This window comes from Atractosteus spatula, chromosome 27, assembly GCF_055471065.1.
Source record: "Atractosteus spatula isolate fAtrSpa1 chromosome 27, fAtrSpa1.hap1, whole genome shotgun sequence".
Lineage (NCBI taxonomy): Eukaryota > Metazoa > Chordata > Actinopteri > Semionotiformes > Lepisosteidae > Atractosteus > Atractosteus spatula.
Window position 1 is genome coordinate 4,752,938 of NC_142732.1, and position 17,102 is coordinate 4,770,039.

Sequence of the window (17,102 nt, forward strand, 5' to 3'; positions counted from 1 at the left end):
TGTCTTCTTTGGAAATGGTCCATAGAGCAACCTTGGAAATAAAGAACACATTTTCCTTTGGAGATGTATATTCTGACATGAATTTGCTCTGATATATATTTCTGCTGTGGTTTACATGCAAACATAAAAATAATACAGAGATGTAGCATATAGGCCTACTTGTAAGAATTGCCACCCTTTATCTTAATCATATCAATTTATTAGAACAATTAGCGATTGCAGAGGTGACGTTCAACCAACAAATGAAGAGATGCCAACAGCAAAATATGACGTTGAAGAAATATATTATTCTGAATAAATTTCGGAAATTACTGTTTCAAATACAGGCTACCTATACTTATGCCTGCGAAAGTATAAGTAAGTCTAAAAGAGTTTTCTTTATTAGTGATCTTACCTTGAATTGAATCTATTTAACTCAGGGATATCCACTGGTAGGCCTCCCTGCTGCAGGTGCATCCATGAGCGCTGAATGTCTGCTGTGAACAGATGGCTAGCATGGTCCAGCAACACCTGAGCATGAGGCACAGTAACAGCTTTTTCTGAGAAGACTCAATCCTGAGTTGCTTTCTGTGGGTTTGTTGAGTATACAAAATAATTGTGTAAAAAGGACCTTAATCTATCGAGTGCCTTTGGTTCGGACACATGGGACTGTATAGTACAACTAGTATAACCAGCAGAATCATGAACTTTTCTGGCACATGAGGTGAGAGAGTGGGGTTGAGAATGATTGCAAGCAGAAAAGGAGAAAAATGGCAATTCTGAATACTGTACCTCTCTCATACTCTGGTAGTCATCAGCTGCCATCAGTGGGTCTTTGAGCAACATCAGCACTACAAGGCAGACATCTTCCATCACTTTCCTGCTCCAGTTTTCCATGAACAGCTGATCCCAGACCATCAGGACAGCAGGCAAGTCTAGAACACTCATGAACCCCTGTGAAAAATGACATAAAAACCAATGAGCCTAATGGGTCAAATAGCCACCTCTTATCTGCAGGCTTTCTTATGCTCTGAAAAGTACAAAGCACCAGGTACAGGTATGCTATAAAGATACCAGAGGAGCAATTCTTCATGTTCTCAGATGACTAAATATACAATCTTACAATATAGCTTAAACAATATGTGTCTCATATTATATCAATATGTGTTTATTAAATGTTAAAACTACTGGACTAACAGTAGTCTGGTAACTGTTACTGTAACTAACACTGCAAGGGATTGTATTCTGAATCTACCAAAAACAGGACAGGTCCTGGACTCTAGATCTAAAGTAAATGAAGACAATTAATATATTTCAGTGATCAAAGTAAGGGACGACTGTAAATACAAATATACCTATAAATCATACTTATGCCTTTATACTATATTAACTGTTTGCTTTTTAAAAGGGTGGTCCAGGAAATTCAAGCACGGTTCAGTTTAAATCTGTGCTTTCTTCACTAATACTGCAGCACACAGGTCACGCAAAGCTGTGCAATTACAGTTAAATGGTCTTACTTCGCCCATCCATTTACGGAGGAAGATAACAGGATTTGCCAGGAGCTTTTTGGAGATAACCTGTGGTCTGTCTGATCTGTCTGTGAAATCCAAAAGCTCCTGGGCCTTTTCCCTCTCTTGAGCTATGAGTTCCACCAAAAAATCCTGAGAAAAATAAAAAAAAACTGAATGATTCTCTTCTTTAAGTGGACTCCATAAATTAATTACTAACATAGAAGAGTCTCTCATATTTGTCAGAAATATATATTGATGCTGTGTGTTAGAAGTAAAATGTTATACAATTAAACCTTTCAAGTGATAAACATGACACTTTTTTTGTGAAATTGTACAAACACAGCTGTATACTTGAGTCTCAACTATGCTTTCATGTCATAAAAAATATCTTATTGTAAAGCATATATGACAATACATGACATACAATATATAAGATTAGAGAAGAAATTACATTTAATGTAGAGCATGAATTAAAACACTAAATATTCAGTGCTTGCAAAGTTACAAAGTTTTTTCAGACCTTAGAATCTAAAACCCTGTTTCTAGATGAACAGAGCTGAAGGTGAGCAAAGAGATCTGGATCACTTTCTTCAACATGCCTCATCACATTCTCAGCCATTGCAAAAATCTCTGGCCAGCAAGGGAACTTTTGAATAAGACAATGAAGGTACATGGACAACTCGTACAAGTGTTCAGCTAAAAAAAAGAGAAAAATAGAAATCATTTGATAAATATCCATGCAAAATAATTTTATACATATCCATGTATTTACTTGGAACACTTTTCTTAAAATTAGAGCAGAAGAAGGGATGATATAGTAATTTAAAAAATTCTCTTGCTACATATATCAATGTTTTTTTCTCCTACTTGGATAAAAACAAATTGCAGCAGTGCAGTCTCAATGCATGAAGGTTTGGATTCTGAAGGAGATTTGAGATTAAATGCCTTGCTATCATTTAATGAAATAGGTGGCATCATCAAGACGAACACGTGAACGTGAGAGTGGGGTAGACCGTGTTACACTATTCCTACCTTTGGAATCTGTCTGTCGGAAAGCCATTTGCATGGGAAAGAGCCAGTGGATAAGATAAGGCTCATAAATCCCACTGTGGACATACAGGATGTTGAGCACTTTACTGGATTCACTGATCATTTGTTCATTGGTAGCAAAAGCTTGCATAGAGGGAGTCCTTTCATATTTCTGTAAAGATGAATAACAGCATACGATATTTAGAAGCATGAGCAAACTCCTTGCTGCACAGTGAGCATTAAAGACATGCAAACCATCTTAACGTGCATTGACATGAAATATTTTCTCGAACTCTGTTTTCTGTTCTTCATTTCACTTTTATTTTTTGGTTTGTATTTAACTTGGCCACATTTGAGCCAGTATTTCATAATTGTTTTATTATTTTGTCTTGTACATTTTATTTGAGTTTCCAATTAGAGGCTTCTGGTGCCGTTTTTTACCCTCAGCCTCTCGCCACCTTTATTAAATTCTCTTTATTCATCTGCATTATTGGGCTTTGTTTCAAAACAGTCAAATTAATATTCACTTTAAAAATCTGGCACACACAGCTTTTAGCGCAGCATATTTCCAAATGCTAACTGTTAATTAGTAAAATCACACTGCATATTGTAAGTTATCATGATAGCTGTATTAAACTAGGTTTTTGTCTTCTTTTTTTTTTAAATCCAGCCCCTCACATACAATTAGAGGTTACCAAAACACATGATCCTAAACACCTCTGCTGAATTCGATTACAACCCAGGAATAATGGGTGAAGAGTAATGAAATACTCTGTGGGAGAGCTTAGTCAGCCAGCAAGGAAGTGTGGAACAGACATGGATAGTGGAGTTTCCATGTAAACACGGGCTTTGATAAGGCACAATGAAGGAGGGGCTGCATGTGACAGCAGAGCCTGGGTTACAGCTGTAGTCATGGTATGGTCAGTCCATTTCCTTGAAAAGTTTATTAAACCACAGACTTGAAAAGCACTACACGTGTAGAGACCCTTAAAACAGAAAGCATATCCTGTGCAAGGTATCTCAAAGTCACAAATCTCAACGTTCCACTTTCTGATGTTTCACACTAAACTAAACAGAAATAATTACATCTTATCAGTTGTATTCTTTTAAGAGTTAGTTCTTATCACATGCATTTATTGTCATCCTTCTCCTTTCCTTAAGAGTGAATTGCTACTGACACCAGGAATTTAAACACCTACAATAACCGAGGTTAACAGTCGAGTTCTAAATGTCAGATAGAAGAGGCTCATTAGATGAAATGCATCATTCTGTGGTGCAGAAATAAGAGCCTGAGTAAGCGTGTGTGTCCTCCATGGGTTTGTGATACTAAAGGCTACAACATTACAACAACAACAAAAAAGAAATAAATAAAATAAAGAAGTCCTCCAAAGTTGGGAGGGGTGGAGGGGGGTTAGAATCACACAAAAAAGAAAAAAAAAGCTACAAAATGTTTAGGTGTAAAGAATATAAACCTGACTTGAGAGCGTCTTAACTCTGATCAGACCAAACAAAGCAGCTACACGTGGCTAGAAAGAAATTAAGGATAAAAATGAAACACAGAGGATTTTTTTCTTTCAGTTTCTACCTCTAAGAACATTCATCACCTCCACTACCGCATTTTCAATCAGCCCAGAGATGGGAGATCGAGTAGCACTTCTCAGTTTTAGCTCGGCTACCCGGCGCTCCACCATCCGGCCAAATTTCTCTCTGAGAGTTTTTTCAAAAGTCCTGGAAGAAAAATATTGAAATCTGGAGAATTAAGACATCTCTCTTAAGGCATCTCAAGATGGGACATTACTGTGATTAAGCTAACAGGACAAAATTTGAGATCTGGAGAATTACACCTTAACAGCTCTTGTGGTTCACAATGTAATTCAATGAACATGCTTGAATAAAATAGCACTGATATACGTTATACTGTATACATTATATATAAGGTAAAATAGGGAAAATAGGAATTGTTTAAACATAAACATGCAATTTAGGCTAGCAGAGAAAACAGCTCTAGTTAGATTAAAATAATTACTTTGTGAACAAAGTCTTAATGAATAATGAAACTCTCTCATTGGTTTATTGCTGGATGCAATATTGTCTCTTAGCAAAAAGAAAAAAAGTCTACCCAATGCCCTTCACAGAATAGCTTTTCAAACAAATATGGAAAAATAGTCAACTACAAAAAACCCTTTCCAAGAGCCAAACTTCCTTTTTCCCCCACAAAATATGAATATCTGTTATTAATATTATAGTGTACTGTTAATTAGCCAGAATATAAAAAGGAAACAAATCTTGCATTGTGAAAAAGGCAGAGCACAGACACACACAAATATTCTGAAGCCTTCTATTATAAGAGTCTGAATCAGCAACTCTAATTAACTTCTGGTACAGTCTGGAAAAAGCAAAATTAAATATCAGGGTTTGTATTATCGTGCTTGAAACCTCCTCATCACATACCAGTATTTTATGTAATATTTTAAGAAGAAACGTGTAAAACAATAAAGAGCTCAGAGAAACACTGCAGGAGGGTCACAGGACACACTGTAGTTGTGGAGCCAGAGTGGCTTTTAGGACTCAAGCAAAGTTTTAACCTGGGTTTAAAGATGCTGGAAGCACCTCCTTCCATGTCAGCTGATGGAGTGACTGACCAAGCAATGAGAGAAAGGCAGTCAGCCACATTTTCATGTAGGTCAACCAGTCTATCTGTCCTTCTACCAGAAGAGCTCACAGCACAACCGGCTACACAGGACAAATGAATCGTACAAGATTACGGCAAAGCTAATATTGATTTTTTCTGAGGTTGTGCAATTTCATTACTTACGAGAAAGTATCCGCGTCAGAGAATGTCTCTGGTTTCAGCAGCTGACCAATCCATATAGCGCCCCGCAGAGACTCTGGCAAGAGCCGTCCTTTCAGCCTCTTGCAGACTGTCTCCATCCGGCCCGGGTCAGAAGCAAGGACAGCCACCACGGAGCGTCCCAGCACCTGACTCTCAGCACAGTGCAGAGGAGGGGCCGGAATCTCACCAGGCTCTGCTGTAAGGGAGATGTAGCACAGCTGCTGTTTACCTGCTCAACACATTTCTTTCCTATTTTAGTATATATTTAATGAACTTAATCTCTATATATACTGTATATCATTTTCAGGACCCCTGTTGAGCAATATTATGCCTAGGCATATCAACATTGCCCCATCGTCTTCCGCTTCCTCAAAGTCCCGCATCTTCACAGCTTGCCTGTACATCTGATCATTCTTTTGTTTGCTGTAATTGCTGTATCTTCCTCTCTACTGTACATCTGATTTCTAGCACGTTACTGTATCATGCTGTTAGATCTTTCTGATCTTTCTGTTAGACCACTCCATGCAAAGTCACTTTGCACTGTTAATTTCTGCATCTCAGCCATTGTTCTGTTAGTCTGATTAGATTTTCATTACCTCTTCTCTGTTGTGGGATATTCATCGGTTTAAGTTGCTTGTATAATTGATAAAGTATGATCTAATTACAAAAACTGGTGTTTCTCAGCAGTACCTTTAGGTTTTAACTGGAAAACAGACCCTCTCCGGGTAGCAAGATGCAGATCTTTACTCTCCACAGAATGTGGACGTCTCCTTGCCATTGAAGCCCAAGCAGATGGACTTTCAGTGGAGTTAAACTTTAGGGCCTCCTAAAGGAATTGATACATTAACAAAAACTAATAGGTGCATCACTGTCTTGTTTTAAAAATGTTTTTTTTCATAATTGCATTACAGTTACACAATGAATACAGTTACACTTTGAAGTATTGTATGTAATTTATTGTTCTTATTTGAAAGAAATATCATTAAAAAACAAAATGAAATTTTAAGTACAATTAAATTACATTAAAATTAAGGTTTCATAAAGGACAAACATGTATAAGGTGTGGATAGGAGTGTAGGTTCATGGTCAGTAATGATCTTGCTGGCCCTAGACAGAGCTCTGAAGTCCAAAACGTCTTTGTCAATAGAAATTGAAATGTAGTCCATGCAAATCAAACAACTATTTGAAATTTCTGAACATGTTCACTATATGTGCACTTCTGGTTACATTGTATGAATAATAAACTGCACACAACTTGGGAATACTGTTTGGGACTGACAACAGACAGCAAAGGCAGGGACTAAAGGCTAAAGACTGTGATCTGAACGACATTACAGAAAGCTTTAAAGAGCAAGATAAAGAATGAAGAATGAAGAATACATTCCAATTACTGTAATGCAGGTTCTGACTTGTGCGTAAAGATCATCATTGTATATGTATGACACAAACCTTCAACAAACATAAAAAACAATTAGGACATACTTTTTGCTTTTTCTCCTCCAGAGCCAGCATTTGTTCCATCTCTGAAGTGACCATGTGGTAGGTATCTTTAATAAAATGCATCATTTCTTGGCTCACACAGCTGTAGTCACCATCTGTGGGAAAATGCATCAGTTGTATCAAAATGCAAAACAAATATAAAAAACACTTTTGTTGTAAGTCACCTCGACACTGCTTGTCCTGCATTCCATTGGTTGTCAAAGCATTTATACTGCAATAACAGTATACTTGTGAAATGAAGATTTTTGCAGTATTATCTAGTAAAAAAAAATAATTCATTAACAAAGTGTGCTCTCAGTCCCACCAAGTATGCTCTCAGCTTGCCTGAACCTCCTCAGTGTAAGCAATTTATCATTAATAGATGGAGTGAATGAGATACAGTATACACTAACATAGTGATTTATAAGGACGTATTTAATCTGGAGCTCTTCACTAAAGATCTGAGTAAAGACATTGGATACATTACATGCGTTCATGAGATAATATTCTGTAAAGATTATGATGCTTTTGATCACAGGAAATCCTTTATATACGCATTTATTTATACTGGCACAGAAACAATTTACTAGTTTTGCACTCAATTGAAAATCTGACTCACCCACCAGTTGCTGTTTTCAAACCCAATAATTAATGCCAGCTTCAAACTGAGTGCAAACAAAACACCTCTACCAAACAGAATGCCATAGAGAATTGGGCCTGGCATGTAGAGGTTGTGGGAGTATGGAACTAGCTAATCAGCCATTTTGTTAAATGCTGATAAACTGACATATTTTAAGAAACGTTTGGATGAGATCAATTAACTACTAACTACCAAACAAGCTGAATGGGCCAAATGGACTCCCCTCAGTTGTGAACTTCCTTGTGTTCTTAGGCTTATGGTTTGCAGGTGGGTCAATTTATTCTTTAACATGAACAATACAGTATATAAGTTCAGTGCCTCTGGTTTATTTCTGATCGTGTGATGGCCATTTAAAGGAGATGATTAAAAAATGAAAAAATCAATAATTATAAAACAAGATAGACTTATCTTAGGTTTGTGTCTGAATGACCAGTTAGACGTTTCCTCTTTATTGTTTAAACACAGCCGACAGGTCATACTCATGGCTCATTCCCAACACTGTTCATCTTTCATTTCATCCTTCCAATAACCTCGTAAAGTAAGAACTAAATGGGTCCAATAGATATGTTAATAATGACAAAATGTGTGATTCTACTACATCAAATACCAGCAATGGTGATAATGACAAAATGAAGCTTTTTTGCTCCTGAAAGACTGTGCCAAAGACAATCCTATTGTCTGGAGCCCTAAGAAATCTCTTGACTTTGCTGTGACTCATTACCAGGTCTTCTGGGACAGCAGCTGCTCTCCACTGCTCTTTCACACAGTGCATCCAGCTGCCTGAGGGATTCATACTCCAAAGAAGCTGTCTCACTCTCACACAGAGAGAGGGAACACTGCAAGGAAGATGAAACCAGCTATCTGAGCATTCAAAAATGATCACACCCCTTTTAATCGTGTTGTTGATAGTTTACAAAGGAAGGCAATCAACTCATTATGTCCAAAATAAAATAGCATTGTTATGATATGATGAAGAGAATATAAAAAACAAACTTTGCATTGAAAAAAATAAATGTTAAGTGTACGCACACCCAATTACAGCAGCATAACATGCAAAACTCAACAGTGTACTGTGTGAAAATATAGTTTTCTTGTACGGCATTAGGATTATTATAGAAAGTAATATTCAAAGTAAGTTACATCACATATTCCTAGAGTTTTCAAGGTTTATGGGTGTTTTCAAGATAACTTTCACACTGACCATCTGTGTAGTCTGATGGAGGAAACCACCCAAGTAGTCCTCTAAAAAGTGTCCACCGAGAAGGCCCAGAGGGAGCTGGCTCTGTGGGTTTTGCTTCAGGTGGGATTCAACCTCTTTGGCAAGGGCTGCCCCGAGCTTTTCATAAACCTGTGAGAGGGAGGAAAACTGTGATGAGATCCATTGTAAACAGGAATCAAAACTCCTTACAGGAAATCTCATTGAACAGTCTACACTAAACCTGACACCATCCACAAGATACTTACAAAGATCACTGGGAGCCCCGTTCATTACTGGAGTACAACTCCCCTCTACTATGGACATTTCTACAACTCGCTGTCTCAGGAAGGCAGGGAATATTGCTAAGGATAACATTTTCTCTCCCCTGCCCTCTGGTAAGCATTGTAAGAGCATAAAGGCATGTATTTCTAGAATTAGAGGCATCTTCTTGCACACTGCTTGTGCTGCATTTCTTCTAAGTTGAGAGTAATTTCACCTTGACGATGTTGCCGCTGTTGTTGTGCTGTTGTGTGGGTTGGTTGCTTCCTTAATGTTTTTGCATGGGAGCAAACACACATTCACTTGTGCACATGACAAATAAACTGAGCTGCAAACTCTAGTTGAGCTTTTGCAGCTGCACCCACTTAACTTATGCCATGGTTTGTCCGGTAACAGCGTATCGCCAAGGCAGGAGTCCAGCCAGGGCGTGTGGAAGCCATGATTTCCCAGGGGCTGCAGATGGGGCAGAACTGACCCGTCTCCCGTTTCCATTTTGACGTAGTCTAGGATCAGAGGAATCACTACATTAACTTACTGTTTTAGGTATCTGTTATAAGTGATGTATCTGCTGGCAGACTTAATAGGTTCAGAAAATTGTACATAAAAAATATTTAATATTACTATTTATATTGCATAAAAAAATAACTTAAGAATCAAGAGAAACTTTTGCTGTAGAGCAAAATGCCTGCCATTTGAAAATCAAGCTATTGTTCTTCTTGTGGGCTATGGCTTCTGATATACAAATACATAATATATTTTACATTAAAGTTGTGTTTAGTAGCTGTAGCCACCCACACGATTCGCTAGAAAACTTTAACAATTGCGAATTATGTTAATCAATGACTTCTCACCGGATATTTCCCATCAAAACCGGACGTCAGACAAACTTACATGTATCGGTGGTCGTGCTAGCCAAAGTCACTAAAAATAAGTTACAATTCACACACAAACTGTGCATGACCCTGTATGAACTCTGTAGGAGTATTAAGCGTTGTAAGCTATTATTTCTTCGCACATGTCAAAAGACGTTTAAGGACATGTTCACACAACAAGAGTTTGATAAACCGATTTTCCTCCATATTGTAAAGACTTAACACAGAGTTCAGTTACTAAAATGTTCCTTCCACGGGCTTAAAAAAGGGGAAATCACTTGCAAGTGTTAATATATTGTTCAAAATACGGCGGCAAGGTAGGTAGAATACTGATGAGTGTACAAAAAAGCGCATGTTTGCACAGAATCATTAATTTTAAATTTAAAGCACCCACCTACCCTTGAACTGGATAGTTTACGTTGTCATAGCAACTGTCACGACTACGTAGATGTTAGCCGGTGTAAACTCAATTTCGTCGTTATTGTTCCGCCAATATTTTTTAAAGAAATCCATCTTCCCGACGTGTCTGAATTTCTGTAAAAAAGCTTTAGTCAGAACAGATCAGAAAGAATAAAAATAAATACACAGAAAGCGTTTTCCTCTTTGCCCTTTCACCTTTGACCCATTTTTCGTTACGTTTAATCTGAGTTGAAAGATGTCTGCGGGACGGTAGTGGAGTGGTTTAGTTAGTTTTGCTTTAGCTATTTTTTCTTTTTTACTTTTTATTTTCGTTTTGTTTCGCTCGATGGGGTTCGAATCTATTATTAGAAAGGTGCTGACGGCGCACGATGAAACTCCGGAGTCAGCATGACAGGTGATTCTTTTTTAAAAAACAAAACAAAACAGCTGGAGCAGTGGTCATCTAAAATTCACAAGTTCATCTGAGTATTTTTAAAGTAAAAGACGGAACAGCATAGCGTCTGATCAATGCATAAACAATTATTATTACCATGCGTGGACTAAATATAGAAAGTTATTACAAACACATACGTCTCGTTACTCTGCATTCCAGGAACAGCAAGTCTAGGTCATTCGGATTTGATCAGATTTTTCAGGTACACATTTTTTAAAAAATTCTACATTTTGTAACGGTGAAAGGCGACAAACGAGTTTTTATTTCTGACTCTTTACGTGTCAGCCTTATTCGCGCAGGTCTGACGTACGGAAAAGACACGCGTCAGTAGTCTAGTGCGAGTTGCTCTGCTGTTTAATGTCAACAGTGCCGGACACGAAAGTGGGTCGCAATTAAATCCCTGGAATAGATTTTTAAATGCATCGCTTGTTAATCAGCTTTGAAAGGAGTAATCTGCATCCGTCGCCTGTCCTTGTTCGGGAATTGTCAGCACGGATGTTCGGTAGCTGTCTCTAATTTCGCTTATTTCTTGGTGTGTTTGCAGGAGAGGTTCTGTCGAGTCCAGAACATTGCCGATACTGAAAGAATCGCCCACTGTAATGCAGACTAACTCAAACGAGCTTAACATTCAGGCGGGCAATGGCTTATCTCTAACTCTCCAAGCGGAGCCGCTAACCAGGAGCCCGGCTGCGGGCAGCCCCGGCTCCTCGCAGCCCGAAGAGGTGCACATTCCCATCTCCTGTGCCCACGGAGAGCCCAGCGGGAGGCCGGCGAACCGGCGACCCAGGACCGCCGCTCACGGCCACGGCCACTCCCACGGCCACGGCCACGGCCGCCCCCACTCGCGCAGCGAGCTCGAACCCGAGTCGGGAGATTCCGATCCGGAACCCGGGGAGCCCAGTAGTTCCCTTTCGGAGCTGCGCTACCTCTTTCGATGGGTCCAGAAAAGCCTCCCTTTTATCGTCATCGTTTGTGCCAAACTAGTTATTCAGCACGCCCTGGGTATGCCTTGACGCTCTAAAATAAACTTTCCGAGCAGCCTCTCCGGCTTTTGGATGCATGGCAGCGACACTGCATCATCATAATTGCGTTTGCACTAAGAGTCGATAGTAGCTTATTCATGTGAGGATGTTTCAAAATGTCGGGTCTGTGGCTTTGGGGTTAAAAAGGGTCAGACGCAAGAAAGAAATGATACACGCTATCTGCTAAGCGAGCGGATCCAGCAATGTATACATTATTATATTAATTCTGTTCCATCTTTAAAACTACTGACCTGAAGCATAGGTGATCTTTCAGCTCGACAGGTGGCCCCAGTGTTGATTGTAGTTTGTATTGTGGTTTCCAAGCCTGGTCCTGGGCAGCTCTTTTATGTGTTTCCTGTTCTGGCCATGCACTTAATCTGAGGTAAAAAGATTTCAATTTTCTATTTTAGGTGCGTTTTCAGCTTTTCTTTTAGCTCTGACAAATAGGTTTGCAGATGTTCCAATCCTCAGTCAGACCTGTTAGCCGACGTACAGATTTGGACTACGCAGAAGGAAAAAAATGTTAATTCTAGGAATGATAGATTGTCGTTCCAGCCTGTATATCATAAATCACCCCTAAGAGTGTTGTACTGTAGTTAGAAATAAAGTAACAGGTTCTTAACAGGCTGAGAGATTGTATGAATTTCTGTGTGCTGAAGTTGTTGCAAATAATATAAATGAGGGTGTTTCTTATTGATTACCTGCAGAAATATCTAAAGAGGCATGCAGATAAATGACATGCATGAACGAGCAGTGGACAAACCATCAGAAAGAGTACACCCTCAAGACCAGGGCTGAGAATCATTGAGAGATGACAGGGGTTAAGTAACGGGAGTAACCCCCTGGGGTGCTCTGTTCTCGTGTCTCATCACCAGCTCAACACAGGATTCAGAGCCCTAACTGGCTCATGGTATTGCCAGAATGTATGGTGGTCTCGTGCTTTCTTTTTTGGGCAGTTTCTGAGTTCTGATTTCATCGTTGGCTACAGCTGTCAGTTTTTTTTTTGTTCAAATTCAGAACCATACTATTAGCATTAGTTTCAATATCAGTGTGCACGATCTTACAGCTCCAGATGAGCTTGCCTGCTCCATTCATGTTCAGCTTGCATGGTCATAGTTCTAGGACATATTCCTTTATCCACTTCAACAGGGACTACAGCTGATTCTCAGTAAAGGAATGGACAAGTATGCTAATGTAGCTGAAGTCACATTTTTAGCCATCTTAAATATTTTACATTTTTCTGACCGAAAAGAAAATGATTCATCATTTTTCTTTTTGCCTGCACCTCAGTACACAGGTTAACACTACTGCTCACGCAGATCAATGTAGTTACATTGCAGTGGGTTACAATGCACAAGTGGGCAAACGACAAACGATTGTTAACGACGGACATTAGATTTAATGATTTAGGTCTCATCGAAAAGTATTAAAGTCCCCCCCACATATCCTACAAACCAAATCGAAGTTTGAAACAATGTATGCGGGTTCGCTATTTTGCTCAATTTGTAAGTCATTCCAAATGTAAGCCACTAATTTCAGAGGATATTTTGAGCTGGTTTATGAACTTTGAGGTGAACCTAATATTTACTTACTCTATTACAGGTATAGCTGTAGGCGTTGGGTTGCTGACAACCTTTCTGTATGCAAATAAAATCATTCAGAACCAAGTGTTTTTGCAGGTACGTTTGCCCGCAAAACAATGCAAATGAATACGACTGTCTCCCAGTTAAATGATCATTCTTTGCTAGGAGACGCTACAATGTTTTTGTGAAGCTGCGACTGAATTAGCCGTCGCTCTCTCTGTGTCTACTGTACCTCTCCGCAGGAGCGCCGTTCCACGCTGGAGTGTGCGTGGCTGCTGTTCTTCCTGACAGCTTCAAGCCTTCTTCTGTATTACACGTTCCAGGCTGAGACCCTTTACTACTGGTGAGGAGGACTTGAAAGCTGAAGCAGAGGGGACGATTCAAGGGGATCAAATGACTTGTACCATAGATAAGTACTTTAGGCTGGGGGGGAAAGAAAGTTACATATTCCAGTACATCTGAAAAAAAAACCCTTCTTCACAGTATTCACTTCCCTGGTTTTTAATTCATTGTTGTTGTTTTTTTACAGCTTAATCTTTGCCAATCCTGGCATTGAATCCCTGGGGTTCTGGGACGTTTTATGGGCTGTAGGAGTGACGAACTTCATGTTGAAGTTCATATTCATGGGACTGAAGTGCCTTATTCTGTTCTTGCCATCCAGCCTTCTGGCTTTCAGATCACGGGTAAGTGACTGTTTCTCAGAAGAAGGTAAATCCATCTCGCGTCAGCATGTTACTTTTATCAAGGATGTCTTTTGGCTTGTTTCTCAGGGCCGGTGGTACATGCTGACAGAGGAGATGGGCCAGGTTTACCAGACGGTGGTCCCTGTCCCTATGTGGTTCCGTTACCTGATAACCTATCAGGAAGTGGACGGCTCGACAGGATTGACACTGGGGATATTTCTAGCCTTGGTCTACCTCATACTAAAGGTAATATTAAAATCTAACAGCACACTTTGTAAGGAAAACCCTTAAATATTCCTTCTAAGGATCCAAATAAATTTAACCATGTGTCTGCATGTTGCTTTGGTTTGTATCCTTCCTAGTTGACACAGGGGTACATCAGGGGTAAATGCTGATGGCTAGTTGCACTGATGTTGCAAGATGTGCGATGCCAAACTTCAGACTTCTTAAAATCCGTCCCTTCTCTCCCCAGCTCCTTGGACTATACGGCCAGTGGGAATCATTTCATAAAATGCTCCGGATCTTTTTCAGCGAGGAGGTGAAAGATAATTTCCATAACTATTTAAAATGCATTGCCTACACTGTTATTGTGGCTTGTTTAAACTTTAATATTAATAGTGTTTTTTTTCAAAGCCCTTGTGGGGGGAAAAATGATTTTACAAGTAAAAATAAAAAGGTGTCTATAGCTAATGGGTGGTGTGTTAGGTTTCCCCTAATACCCGTTACCTAATTTGTTTAACACTAATATAGCTGTATTAGTTATATATATACACACACACTATACATTACTGGTATTACTGGAAAGGCCATGCGCTTTTCACAAAGGAGGCATTTAGGAGCTTATGAAAAACAAACCCTTTCCTATGCTTTTAGACTAAGAGCAAGTCCAAACTGCCTCACGCGTTGATTTAGAAGTTGGCCTTGTGTGGATTCTGTTGCAGCACAACGGAGTAGCGGCCACGAAGAGCCAGTGCAGCGAGGCGGGCGACGTCTGTCCGATCTGCCAGGCGGAGTTCAGGCAGCCGCGGGTCCTCCTCTGCCAGGTACGGCCCGAGGCGAGCCGGCGGTGAAAGACCTCCCACCTGCTAAACGGAATGCGTCTGAATACCTGAGCCCCGCTTCTGCAGATTTTCCAGGAACCGTAAAAGCAGCCACCTGACTGTCCAGCCGTCCGTTTTCTGACCAAATTGATCCATCGTGTCGGCCAACTCGTTTTACACAAATAACTGGTTCTGCGTAGCCTTAAATTCTTAAGTTAGTGGCGGCTTAAAGTCATCACTTTCCATTTCTCCCCAAGCATGGAGGGTTACTCTTCTTGGAAAATCAAGTGATTTAGGGCAGGTTTTTAATGGCCAGAGAATCTTCTGGTTTCTTTCCAGCTCACAGCTTGAATTAGGTATTTGGATCAGACGTCCTGTTTTTTTTTTTGCATCGTAATCAGTTGATAACTGAAAAGTAAAACCTGAGGAACACTGGCCCATGAGGGTGAGGGTTACACATCTCTGTTCCTAAAGTAATCTAGGGAGAAGAGGAAGAAATAGGTGCCTACTTCAATGTTTATGCTTAAAGGCAGTGGTACGCCACAATTTCAGTGCAATCCCAAGCAAAATCAAATAGCATGCAAATTACATAGAATGTTTATGCTCACGTGCTGATATTTTACCTAGTAGTTACTTAACATCTAACCCATTTACTTCGCTGTTCCTTTTTCACAGCACATTTTCTGCGATGAATGCATTTCGCTGTGGTTTAATCGTGAGAAGACCTGTCCATTGTGTCGGACTGTGATCACTGATAAAGTCCACAAGTGGAAAGATGGTGCAACATCCCCTTACTTACAGATCTACTGAAGGACTTGAACGCAAAAGGATTAAGAAAATTAGCATGTATATAGCACAAAAAGTCAGCAGGGGCCAAGACCACACAATCTGGGGGATATTTCATCTGTGTTGTTGTCATAGGTCTTCGGAATCTGAATGGGACCTTCACGTAAGTGAAAAAAAATGCTGACTTTAATTTCTTGGGGCTTGTACCAGCCTTAAAAAAACTCTTAGATTGGTGCTGCTTTTTCTTCAAATGCAGATTTCAGTATCCCCCATCTAGAAAATACAAAAGGGGACTTTTTCTTTCTGCAGGCATGAGGACTTTGCATTCACCTTTCACATTTCAATTCTGCTGTACTTCACATGGATGATTAGGGATTTAAGTTTTTTTTAAAAAACAATTCTGATGACTGTAGTACATATTTTTTTCAGGCTTGCTAAACTCAAGACCTGGGAACCTAAAAATATTTTTGACAGTAGCAACATATTTAAATATTTTTTAAAAGTATGCACAATATTTTAATTACAGGTTTTATAACCAGACAAAACACTTGTGGGGCACTTAACCTTATCAAAAAGTTCTATCACAGTTCACTGATGCAATACCTTTTTGTATTTTTTGTGTAACTTTGAAGTAGATTTTCTGTCTTTGCCCCCAGAACAGTAAAAGAGTGGCCAAAGACAGGGGTCTTGTGATTTGTTGCCCATTGTTACAGCTTTTGGAGTAGTCATTTTTTTTAATGAGTGGCTTTGAGACAGTTGTAGAAATTTCAAGTATTACAGGGAAGCTAAATGAACACCCCAGTATAAGTGTAGATAAAGAATATTGAGTTTTTGTACTGTTTAAATATGAAATTATGGTAATATAAAGGTCAAAAATTAGATTTTTTTCTGCATGAGCTGAAATGATTGCAGTGGCTATTTTCTGAACTTTTTTGATTTAACATGGGTGTTGTTTCAGAGCTTTATATATGAACTGTAAAAATGTTCAGGGTTTCTGCCATTGTTTATACACTCATATGCAAAATAACTTAAAACTAGCTAAATGAAGTATAACAACTAGAACTATTACAATTCAAGTTTCAACAACCAAAGAATACATCATATACCTATTTCATTATTGTACTCCATTATGCTGTTATTAAAAATATCAAATGAAATATCAAATATCATATGAAATATTTAAGGTTTGATTTTCCCATTATTTTTGCATTACCTTTTCTCAAATAAAGGACATGAAATTTGTTTCCAAAATGTTATGGTTTGACTATTTGTAAAAAAGCAGTTGATTCTTTCACAAAGGTGTATCCTAAAAGAT

General features: G+C 39.1%; 1 protein-coding gene across 1 annotated transcript; it reads left to right on the forward strand.

Moving 5' to 3' along the window:
* The first annotated feature begins 10,451 nt into the window (after window positions 1-10,451).
* On the forward strand, window positions 10,452-17,038 carry rnft1 (ring finger protein, transmembrane 1). The gene is made up of 9 exons (XM_088906761.1): window positions 10,452-10,634; window positions 11,218-11,675; window positions 13,298-13,374; window positions 13,521-13,621; window positions 13,808-13,961; window positions 14,049-14,207; window positions 14,434-14,499; window positions 14,903-15,004; window positions 15,677-17,038. The coding sequence occupies exons 1-9, from the start codon at window positions 10,609-10,611 to the stop codon at window positions 15,809-15,811; spliced, it is 1,278 nt and encodes a 425-aa protein (XP_088762887.1). The 5' UTR covers window positions 10,452-10,608; the 3' UTR covers window positions 15,812-17,038.
* Window positions 17,039-17,102: the final 64 nt, after the last annotated feature.

Excerpts from the sequence above, each read along its gene's own strand:
- rnft1 (XM_088906761.1), top strand. The coding sequence starts at position 10,609 with ATGAAACTCCGGAGTCAGCATGACAG. Across the intron at positions 11,676-13,297 it reads AGTTATTCAGCACGCCCTGG|GTATAGCTGTAGGCGTTGGG; the intron begins GTATGCCTTGAC and ends ACTCTATTACAG. Across the intron at positions 14,208-14,433 it reads TGGTCTACCTCATACTAAAG|CTCCTTGGACTATACGGCCA; the intron begins GTAATATTAAAA and ends TTCTCTCCCCAG.